Here is a 12,351-nt window from a genome sequence, read left to right as displayed (position 1 = left end):
CCTCTCAGTGACTATTTGGAAATGTGGCATAAAACAGGTGCTGACTCTGTACGTAAATATTGATAAACCACATTGAAAAGGAGATTTTTTTTTTTTTAGTTTAAACCATCTGAAAGTAAAGGCTTATAATAACACATAAATACAAAGTTATTTGGAAAGAAATGTACTTGATGAAGTTTTAAAATAAAAAAGTTTTTAATTTATTATAGAAAATACTTAGGATTAGAGTTAGAAAATGGTTTTGCATTTTCATGAGTCATGACCCCTTCTTTAAAAAGGAATTGAATGATAAGAAGCTGGAGTTAGATGAGTCAAAAAAAAAAAAAAGTGAATAAAAGAATGGAAAAAAACATCACCCCTGTAATTCCCTTGCTGTGGTTCTGCTGGGGGCTTGGATTTTTGTATGGCAAACAAATGACAAGGTTTCCCTAGGATCACTTCTCGTAAACCATGCATAGGGTTGTTTTTCAGGCAAACATTATTTGGCTTCCAGCGAGCACGTTAGAATCAACTCATACTACATATTTTATATTTTAAAACATTATGAAAAATTTCAAATATATAAGACCAGAGAGATTACGAATCCTTATGCCGCATCATCCTGCTTCCTGTGATCAACATTCCATGCTTCTTGATTCATCGGTCTCCCTATCTGCTATGTTTTTTTTTGGGGGGGGGGTAATTACTTTAAAGATTTTCCAAAACATTAGATTACTGCATTCATAAGTACTTGAACTTGTATCTCAGAAAAGATAAGTTCTTTTTTAAAAAAAAGACCACCAGAATGTATTTTACCCAACAAAATTAATATCATCCAGTACTCAGCTCACATTTCATTTTCACTACTTTGTTTCAAAAAGGTCTTTTTATATTTGGTTTAAATGCTGCAGGATTTAAACAATGTCAACATTTCATTTGGTTGATAGGTTTTAAGTCTTTTTTAATCTGTACAGTCCCTCCCCTCCCCCACCGCTGGCATTTATTTACTGATGAAGCTGGGTCATTTCTTAAAATAGGATTTTCTATGTTTTAGATATGGATGATTATATCCTGAGGATGTCATTTAGCATATTTCTCCGGCCATCATATTTCCTGTGAACTAACAGATCTATAGGTTTTGTTAGATTCAGGTTAGGTTTTATTTTATTTATTTCAAGAATACATCATGGTGGTGCTATATTCTTCCTATTGCATTGCATCAGGCCTGTGTTGTCTGGTTGTCTCACTTTTTATTTTATTTATTTATTTTTATTTATTTATTTTTTTTCCTTTTTGTCTTTTTTCGTGTCCGGCAACAGATCACAACCCTCCGTGTCGTGCCCGTACCGGACCGGGACCGGCAACGGGATCGCAACCCTTGGTGTTGCACCCGCACCTCGCTCAGCCAGTGAGCGGGAACCAGTCTGTATGTGGGATCCGAACCCTCGGCGGGAGCGTCGCCGCGCTCCCAAGCGGCGCACTGTAGCAGTGCGCCACCGGGCCGGCCCCCCCCCTCCTTTTTTTTTGGTTGTCTCACTTTTTAATGGTATTAAAATTTATCAGATATGCTTACCTATTTTTGAGTACTTTATTTAAAGATGTTTTTAGCCACTGTTTTAAATTTTTTTCTTCAACTGTTAGGTATGTTATTGTTACCCCTAGTTGATAAAAGGGGTAAAATTCAGGCCAAATCTATGTACTTATATCACAGTTGCCACTGATAGTGACTAACTGTGGTTTAGATAAAGGATTATGGTAAAAATGAATCTCTCTAGTCCCCACTGTAGGATCACAATGGAAGCTCCCCTATGATAGGCATCTCACATGTCTTGTTCATTGCAGTATTTCCAGCAACCAGAGCTGTGCCTGTTACTAAAATATTAGAGCAGTGATTTCTTAACTGGGGGTGATTTTGCTCCCTCCCCTAGGGGACATTCAGCAGTGTCTGGAGACATTTTTGGTCGTCACGATTCGCGATTGCTGAAGGGGGTGCTCCTGGCCATCTGATGGGTAGAGGCCGGGATGGGCTGCTAAGCATCCTGTAGAATAGTCCACACTTCCCCCAAAGAATTATTTGGTCCAAAATGTCAATAGTGCTGAGGTTGAGAAAGCCTGTATTAGATGGATGACGGAAAGAATAGGTGAGAGATATAAAAATATAATGAATTGCATATGTTAACCTGACCAGCAGAGGATCCTGCCACTCTAGAACATACCTTTAAATCCATGTTACTGTTCAGTAAACTCATACCTAGTACAGGTAAAGGTATTGACCAAGATGACTCAGTTATTGGTGGGAAACTAAGGGTAAAAATCCACTTCTTTGGTATTACATTGTGTGCTTTTTTCCCCTGCTCCGCGTGGTTTTTTTCTTTTTCCTTGTGGGAAAAATTAATATACTAGAGGATCTTTTTATTCAGTGTATATGATTTCTTTTTCAATCTTGAGGCTCTCTGAAGCTAGTTCCTCATTGCCCCTGGTCTTGTGTTGCCTTTTCCACCTTATTTCTCTAATTGTGTTGCTTCATCCTGTTGAATTCCACTTTTGAGCAAACACTGCCTACAGACCAACAGTATGAGACACTATTATTATATAACTTCACTTCTGACGATATACACATTCTGCCCGAATGTGATAATGTGATTATCATAAGATGGCAGATGCCTTGGGAGATTTGAAAGTTAGGTTGCTGTTCTTTTTCCCTGTTATTTTTAGCAACTGAAACACAGTAATTAGGATTCAATTGACGCTTTTTCTGGTGATGCACCAAATGGGAGAAAACAGTTTTTATCTACCTCTGTTTGACTGCCTGGTTATGGCCCAATCAAACATATTTCTTTTGGCATTAGTGGTAAGATAGTGTGGTGTGATGGTCAGGAGCACAAAATCCTGGCAGGGCTGGAACCCCAGCTCTGTCACCCATGCAACCATGGTTTGAAGCTGGACATAGCTTTTCCCACCAAGAAAAGCTCTTGTCCTTGTATTCTTCCCACTGCAAATAACCCAGCCGTCTTATTGGATGGAAGGATGGAGGCAGAAGGAGGGAAACAGCCAAACCCCCAAAGCACCAAACTAAAATAGGAAGCAAAACCTCAAGAGTCCTGTAGAAGGAAAGAGATGTGTCGTGGACCTATGTATGGCATCTTTCCTTTTCTTCTACTGACTTGAGGTAAATTTTTTTACTTCTAGTGTTTTAGAGGGCTGAATACTAGACCTCTGAATGATTTCTTATCTATGCAGACCATAATTTTGATTTCCAGCAATGTGTTCATTACAACAGTTGCCCATTGTGAGGAAACAAATGAGCTATTTTGTGATGTTTCCAGTAAAATGACTTCACCTGGAGGAAACTTCTTTTAAGCTTGGAAATTGGAATGAGACTTTTTGGGAAGGAAATGCCAGCTTAGGTAAATATTATGATTTATATCCCCCAACAGATCCCAATGGGCGGGGAAGAGAGGTTGCTTAAAAACATGTCGGGTGGGAGGCTGCGAGGTGTGGTGACTCAGTATAATAAATTTTGTATGAGGAACTTGTCATTTTTATTATTGCTTCCCTAACATTAACAATATTTATTTTTTATGTTGCATTGCCTAGGTAGACATATGGCAATGATATAAGTAGCTTGGAGAAGATATTTAGATACAGATTCATTTTTATGAGAAAGGAAATGCTCTCTGTGGTTTTTCTAAGTGTTCTCATTTTCCCCCTTTTCAGCACTCTCTAACTTTCCTTCTCTGCCAAATAACCATTTTTCTTTTTTGTTACTTCCTGCTTGTCCATACATTGAAATACAAAAACCCAAAGGTTTACTTCTCATTGGCTCTTTTCCCTCCTTATTTAGGCTGTGGTGTAATTGATTTTTGTTTTTTTCCTCTTAAAATGGGAGTGAAGGAGAGGAAGAGAGGAAATAAAAGAGCAGCTTTTCTTCACTGATGCTTTAAGTTTTAGTTTGTCTGCGGTTGTCATTTTCTGTGTGTGTGTGTGTGTGGGTATGTATACTGCACCATCATAAATTGTGTATAAGGAACATACCTGTAAATATACTTTTGTGTCTATTCTGATTTGTTTTTTAAACAGCTTCATTGCAGTGTTATTGACATACAGTAAGCTATACATTTTATAGTGTACATTTTGGTAAGTTTGATATGTGTATATACCTCTGAAACCATCCCTGTAATCAAGATAGTGAACCTGTCCGTCATCCCCAAAAGTTTCCTCCTGACCTTTGAAATTCCTCCCTCACAGCCCTCCCTTCTAAAGGCCTCATCCTTGAACATTAATTTGCATTTCCTATAATTTCATATAAATGAATCATACAGTATGTACTTAAAAAAATCTGGATTCTTTCACTTAGCATAATTAATATGAGATTCACCTACGTGGTAGCATGTACCAGTAGTCTATTCTTTCTTACTGCTAACTAGTGGTCCATTGTATGGGTATACTACAATTTTTTAATTTAATTCATTCACTTGATGGATATTTGGGTTGTTTGTAGCTTTTGGCTATTGCACTTAAAGCTGCTGAAAACCTTTGTGTACAAATCTTACAGTGGACATAGGCTTACATTTCTTTTAGATAAATAAATCCTAGGAGTGGAATATATGAATCATGGGATAGATACATGCTTAACTTTTTGGGAAACTGAGAAACTTTTTTCCAGAGTTGATGTACTTCTTTACATTCCCACCGACAGTGTACAAGAGTCCCACCTCCTCTACATCCTTGCTAACTCTTGATATGGTCAAACCTCTCAATTTTAGCCATTCTAATAGGTGTTTGGTAGTATCTTGTTGTGCTTTTAATTTGCATTTCCCTAATGACTAATAATGTTTACCATTTTCTCATGTGCTTATTTGCCATCTATATATGTTCTTGGGTGAAGTGTCTGTCTTTTGTCTGCTTTTTAAAAAATTAGATAGTGTTATTGTGTTTTAAGTGTTTTTTATATTTTTGGAGACAAGTTCTTTTTCAGATATATGCTTTGCAGATGATTTCTCTAGTCTGTAGCTTGTCTTTTCTCTTAACAGAGTCTTTCAAAGACAAGTTTTTTAATTTTGATGGATTTCAGTTTATCATTTTTTCTTTTTATGGACCGTGCTTTTGGTGATCTATCAAGAAATCTTTGCCTAATCCAAGGTCACAAAGGTTTTCTTCTAGAAATTTTATGGTTTTAGGTTTTATACTTGGATCTATGATCTCTTTTATTTTTTGTGTAAGATATGAGGTACGGATTAAAATTCGCTCGTGTGTGTATGTCCAGTTGTTCTGGTACCATTTGTGAGAAAGAATACCTTTTTTCCACTAGATTGTCTATTGAGATGATCATACAGTTTTTCTTTTTAGTTTACTAGTATGGTGAATTGTATTTTTTTTTTTTAAATGTTAGGACAGCATCACATTTCAGTGATAGACCCACTTGGTTGTGATGTATTATCCTTTTATTTATCGTGTTAAATTTAATTTACTAAGATTTTATTTAGAATAGTTGCATCTTTGTTAATGAGTGATATTGGTCTGTAGTTTTCTTATAATGTCTTTAATTTTGGTATTAGGGTAATGCTTACCTCACAGAATGAGTTAGAAAGTATTTCTTCTTTTTTTCTGAAATAATTTGTACAGAATTGGCATTATTTCTTCCTTAATTATTTGGTGGAATTCACCAACTAAGTCATTAAGCCCAGAGTTTTGTTTCTGGCAAGATATATATATATTTTTTTACTACCAATTCAATTTCATAGATATAGGACTACTCAGGTTATCTGTTTCTTGTTGAGGAAGCTTTGTTAGTTTGTGTCTTTCAAGACATTTGTTCATTTCACCTAAATTGTTGAATTTATGGGCATAAAATTGTTTATAATATTTCCTTATTTTCCTTTTAATATCTTTCGTACACGCAGTGATTCTGCAGTCACCTTTCTCATTGCTGACATTGGTTATTTGCATTTTTTTCCTCTCTTATTTCCTAATCATCCTAGGTAGATTTATCAATTTTGTTGGTTATCTCAAAGAACCAGTTTTGGATTAATTTATTTTCTCTATTATTTTTTCGGTTTTGTTGATTTCTGCTCTGATTCTTATTGTTTCTGTTCTTCTGCTTACTTTGGGTTTATTATTATTTTATTTTTTATTTTTTTTATGGCTGGCCAGTACAGGGAACTGACTGCTATAAGGCTGTGCTCTAACCAGCTGAGGTAACTGGCCAGCCCTTACTTTGGGTTTAATTTACTCTTTTTTCTCCTAGCTCTTTAAGGTAGAAGAGTTAAGTCATTGGCTTAAGACCTTTCTTTTTTTCTTTTTTTTTTTTCCTTTTTGTCTTTTTTCGTGACTGGCAACGGATTGCAACCCTCAGTGTCGCGCCCGTACCGGACCGGGACCGGCAACGGGATCGCAACCCTCGGTGTCGCGCCTGCACCTCGCTCAGCCAGTGAGCGGCTGGTCTGTACGTGGGATCCGAACCCTCGGCGGGAGCACCGTCGCGCTCCCAAGCAGCGCACTGTAGCAGTGCACTGTAGCAGTGCGCCACCGGGCCGGCCCAAGACCTTTATTTTTTTCTAATATAGGTGTTTAGTGCTATAAATTTCTCCATAAGTACTACTTTACAAACATTGCTCAAATTCTGATATGTTGTGTTTTCATTTAATTCAGTTCAGAATACTTTCTGATTTCTTTGAGGTTTTCCAGATGTCTTTGTTACTGATTTTTAATTCAATTTTTGTTATAATCAGAGAACATACTCTGCATGACTTGAACCCTTTTAAATTTATTGAGATTTGTTTCATGGCCCAGAAGAATATGATTTATTTTGGAAATTAAGTGTTCCGTGTGCACTGAGAATGTGTGTTCTGCTGCTTTTGGGTGGACCGTCATTTAGAAAAAGGACGCGCCACTTAGCTGAGTTTGTTGACAGCTTTGTTGAAATTTTCTGTATCTTAACTGATTTTCTGTCAACTTTTCCTACCAGTTATTGAGACAAAGAGGTATTTAAATCACTGATTATAGTTATGGATTTTTCTATTTCTCCTTTCAGTTCTGTCAGTTTCTGCTTCATGTGTTTGAAGCTCTGTTATTAGATCCACTAACATTTAGTACTGTTATGTCTTCTTGATGAGTTGACCCCCTTTTATTAATATGAAGTGATCTTCTTTATCCCTGGCAGTATTCTTCGATTTTGCATATGTTTTAAAAGTTTTTGGTGCATCTTTGATTTTTTTAAAAACATTTTTTGTTTTTACTTTAAAAATTCTCTTTTTAAAATTGAAACATAATTGATTCTATATATCTGTGGAATACAGTGTTGAATCTAAATACCTGTGTGCAATATGTGATAATCAAATCAGGGTAATTAGTATATTCTGTCACTTCTCGCTGTGTGAAAAGATGCAAAGATTACTCAGAGCCAAAATATTAAGAGCAACGAGAAGCCTGAAGGGACTGCACTGAGAAAACTCCCTAAAGAAGGGAGAAACAAGGTGCAGCCCCAAGTCAGTATTTGTTTCAGCTTTTATTGTAAAGACAAGGAAATGCAAGAGAAAAAAACAACTTAATCATTTATCAAAGGAATGAAAAGAAATTGGCTATGGGGAATTCTCTGGGAAACATCTTGAGAAACAAAGGAAGGGGAGTAAACCTGGATAAGAAATGACCTTAATGTTCTTATCTAATCTAGCAGAACATCCTTGAAGATCTTTGCTATGCTAAGGGCTTTTGCACTTTGAACAATCCCTGTTCTGCCTCAAATCTCTTGTCTACACTAAGGGCTTTTGCCCTGCTTAAGTTCCCTGGTCTCTCTCCATCTTAACATTCCTACACTTCTCCACATATTCAACATTAAAACATTTGAAGAGGAATTTCTGAATTACAAGGCTTAACCTTTTAGAAATTTTTAATATCTTGCCAGATTGTCCTCCAGAAAGGCTAGACAGATTGATACTTGTCTAAGTGTTTTTAAAGTGTTTCTAAAGTTTGGAGATCTTGTCTTTTAAAATTTAAGATAACATAGCAAAGTTAACTGAACTGTAACATTCTGTTGGTCACAGGATAAAATATACTACTGTTTATGTAATTTGTTATGTCAAAAATTAAAATGATGCACGTATTTTTTAAGTTGTCATCAATTTTATTTCATATCTTTTATAGGTATAAACTTAAAATTGTTTTAAAGGCATAAGCTAATCAATTTTATTTCATGTCACTTATATCATAGGCACAAAGAGAGGAAAAATTCTTATTATAGAGATATTTAAAAGGAGAATTTGACTTTTTGTTTAATCTTTTCTACATATTTTTTGTGGCAATCTTCAATTAATATCTTAGAGACAATTTTCAAATTTTATGCTTACATTTGGTTAGATAGAGTGTTTAACTTTAAATACTTTAATATGTGGAAGAAAGTTTTATACATAAAACCAGATATTCATTAAAGGCACTTTCCAAGATTAGATTTGAAATACTATATGCATAGATATGGTAAGGATTTGTGGCTGCTTAAGCATCCGTAGTGCCTGGTGCAAATAGCAATTAATAAAGTGATCCATTTGATTTATGTATCTTTCGATATGTAAAGGTATTCCCTAGGGAAGTTTTACGAGTTAACTAAGAAATGCATACCATAAGGTATTTAACACTCTTTTATAAAAAATAAACTTAGAGCCATTTGGATTCATTTGGTAATTCTGAGCTGTCCTTTTCATACAGGAGTCTTCCGGAGCCTCTCATGACCTATGAGTTACATGGAGATTTCATTGTTCCAGCCAGTAAGTATCATTTCAAGGTGCACAGAAACAGTTTTGTGGTTGACGGAGGGTATAAACTAAAAATTTCCACATGAAAAGTTTACCTCAATGATATTGCAATCTGTGTTAAAAATCAAAATCACTTTAGAAGATAACCTCCCCCCCTTTTAGAAGGTGGGGAAAAAAGGGACAATACACTTATTCATTCACAAACATTAATTATTGCCTATTGTATGCTAGTCACTGGATATGTAGAGCCACAGCAGGATTTCTGCCCCTCGGAGCCAATTCTGTAGCAAGTATTTGGGCATAAACAGCTCTTATTAGGTCGTAAAATATATAATGATGACATGAGTAAAATGCCCCTGGAACACAGAAGTATTTAACTTGCAGAAGACTGGGGAGATTAGCAGATGTGAAGAGGTTAGTAGGCTGGAGATAGCTTCTCATAGAAAGATATTTAGATGAAAATAACAAACAGAAGGAATATTATGAGATAATGCCAGAAGGCCGAACAATATTTGATAGAGAGTGAATTATATGTGATAAAATGTTAAATGAAAAAGGCCTATAGTTGGTAGAATTTTAATTTGTGATTAAATTTTCTGCAAATCTTACTCCTTTGAGGCTTTCTTGTTTCCTCTCTATCACACAGCTTTCTTTTTATATTTGGCACATGCTGTTTACTCATCATAGTCTTCTGCAGTCCACTGGTGTTAGGTGTTTAATAGTTAAGGAAATGAAGGTTGAGACATGTTAAGTAACTTGCTAGATTATAGGAACCTTATTTAAAATTCACCACCCGAGTTTTACTGGCTAAAACTTGCAGTATTGGTTTTCACAGGTGCACTGACAGTAGCTGTGATTGTATTTTCATTTCCTCTTAGTTTTTTTCCCTTTGGATGTATTCCATAGTTTAATCTGTTGAAAAACTTACAGCATTCCCTTTGGGTCCTATGTTACTGCTGCTCGAACATTACTTTAAAAGTGATCTTCTTGTGAGGTCTCTGCTCCAGCCAGTGTAAAGGTTCCTGTATGTTACAGAAAGAAGCAATATACAGACCAATTAGTCTCTCTATATATAAAATAGGCTTTTGGAAAAGGCAAAAATATGGTTCTATTCACTTTTATTTTCACATGGGAGAGGGTTTTTTTAAAAAAAGAAAATTTGTGTGATCAACAAAGTGGGGGAAAGTTTTCTTGGCAAAAGCTCAAGCGAATGCTTGGTTGTTTTGATTTCTTCCCTGTGGCATTTTTGGCAAACTGGGGAAAGAGAAATTAAACTTAGTTGGAGGACAATTGTTTCATGTTGTTCGCCTTAGAGACTGGAAAAAGCAGAAGAGTGCCAATTTTAATCTAGAATCCTTTGAGAACTGGAGAAAGATAAAGTGGTTATGGAATAAGGTTTTAAGTTACTACATGTTAGTGCCATTAGTATCATTGTCATGCCCAAAGCTGAAGGCATCGTGTTTGAAATTCTTTTTTTTTTTTTTTTTTTTTACAAGGAGGTGTCAGTACATGTATTAGTCAGGGTTCTCCAGAGAGACAGAATCAATAGGATATGTTATAATTATATAACGGGGATTTATTAGGGGAATTAACTCACGTGGCTATGAAGAAAAGTCCCACGATAGGCCATCTGTAAACTGGGTGCTGGTAGTGTGGCTCAGTCCAAGTCCAAAGGCCTCAAAACCAGGGAAGCTGATGGTGTCCTTGGTGTAAGTTCTGGAACCCAAAAGCTGAAGAGTCTCAAGCTCTATGTCCACGGACAGGAGAGAAGAGTGTATCCCAGATCCAACAGATCGAGAGAGCTTCACCTCTTTCCTCTGTCTTTTGTTCTCTTTGGATGGTTCCCACCCACACTGAGGGTGAGTCTTTCACACCCAGGACCCTCAGGCTCTCATACTAATCTCTGCTGGAAACACCCTCATGGTCACACCTGAAAAGATAGCTTTACCAGGTTTCCCAGCATTCCTTCATCTAACCAAGTTGACATCTAGAATTAACCTTCACAAGTCCACCCCTTGTCAACTTGGTGTCCATACTATCTCCTTAAATCACACTTAATTTTCAAATGGTACAATGACATAATAGTTTCACCTAGCATGATACACTATCCGGTGTACAACCAGAAATGCATTAATCCCTTTCCAAGAAGAAAAAGGTAAAGTCCTTAAATGATATATTTACCCTTCTCCCAATATCCCATAACTTAAAATTGCAAATGCTATGAAGTAAGGTTAACAACATTTAAATGCTGGTATAAAGTCAGCAAGTCTCATGGTACATGATACAGAACAAGAGGAACAAAAACAAAGATAACTGCTTAATATGTGTACGGTATATATACACAGAGACATATTCTTAACACAACAGGGAGGACAATTACAGTCCTCGTGTCTGTAACTAGTCACGAGGTTGAAGCTGGTATTTATAACTTCCTTCTCCTACTACCCATTCTGTGTTCCCTTTGCCTTCAGCGAGCACCTCAGTGGGTTGTGGTTCTTTACCTGGTGGAATGACCCAAACCTTCATCCTTGAAGAGTCTGGGGCATTTGTAGTCTTGCCTGGATTTCATTGTTATAATTTTCCATTGACCTTAATCACGGGGCATGGTAGTACTAAGAGACATCCTAAGGGATCTCCTGTATTCCAGATATAGTCTTCCTCACCTCCATTGTGAAGTAGTAGTCCAACTTCCCCTTGGTAGTCTGGGTCAATCACTCCAGCCAACACAGTAACTCCTTTCTTAGCCTGCTGATTCAGTGGTGTGAGGAGCCCAAAAATGGCCAGGTGGCAGCCTTAACTTCCAGTTAAAATGGGATCATTTTTGTGTCTCCTGATAGAAGCATTCCTTCCTCTGGATCCAAGAACTCTCACAGTTTCTGTGGGCATGACTTAGCTGAGTCTTCCGCAAGGCCGCAGTTGAGGTGTCAGCTGGGATTGTGGTCTCACTGGAGCTGGACTAGGGAAAGATGGCATTTCTAATCTCATGTGGTTGTGGGCAGCATTCAGTTCCTTGTGGGTATTACACTGAGGTCCTCAGTGTCTTGCTGGCTGTGAGCTGGAGGTTGCCCTCAGCTCTCTGCCACATGGCCCTCTCCATAGGCAGCTCACAACATAGTAAACTAGTTTCAAAGCCAGCAACGGAAATAGCATTCTCTTGCAAGGAATAAAAAACAAGCTTGCCATAAGAAAAACAGCCAGCCCTAGTATGTTTGCCATGACTGAAGGCATCTGAGGACCAAGGGAGGGCTGTGGACAACACCAACTGTCTGAGACTTTAGCACACTTTATCTCTCCTGTCTTTCTTCCCTTTTTCGTGTTTGAAATTCTAATACCAATTTATTTTACCAGATGAAGATGTTCCTAAAAGGTAGGTACTTACTTCTTAAGAGGTAATGGAATCCACAGTGATAGGAAATGAGTTTAGAAGTCTTTAAAGGTACGTCGTTGAAGGTATCTTTGAGCAGTGTGGTGAACAGGGTTGTATAAATGCAAAAGACATCACCTGTTGGACCTTGTGTTTTGCTTCCTGACTTTGTGATAGTCTTCACGGTGATTTGAATACCAGAACTGTTCCAGAGAAATACTGAAGCTACTATAGTCAGTGGCATGGATTTGCACCTAAGTG

General features: G+C 37.0%; 1 protein-coding gene across 3 annotated transcripts in view; it reads left to right on the top strand.

Moving 5' to 3' along the window:
* Window positions 1-12,351, top strand: part of LOC103590680 (rho GTPase-activating protein 10) — a 209,160-nt gene that overhangs the window by 71,439 nt on the left and 125,370 nt on the right. For all 3 annotated transcript variants that reach the window (XR_550495.1, XR_550494.1, XM_008572972.1), the window contains exon 9: window positions 8,680-8,738. Coding sequence is in view for 1 of the 3 variants with exons in the window: in XM_008572972.1 (XP_008571194.1) it covers window positions 8,680-8,738 (59 nt within the window). In the remaining 2 variants the exon portion in view is untranslated. The remainder of the gene's footprint in view (window positions 1-8,679; window positions 8,739-12,351) is intronic.

Source organism: Galeopterus variegatus, unplaced genomic scaffold, assembly GCF_000696425.1.
Source record: "Galeopterus variegatus unplaced genomic scaffold, G_variegatus-3.0.2 Scaffold857, whole genome shotgun sequence".
NCBI lineage: Eukaryota > Metazoa > Chordata > Mammalia > Dermoptera > Cynocephalidae > Galeopterus > Galeopterus variegatus.
Note: the sequence above shows the minus strand (reverse complement) of the source record. Positions and strands in the feature narration are given on the sequence as shown.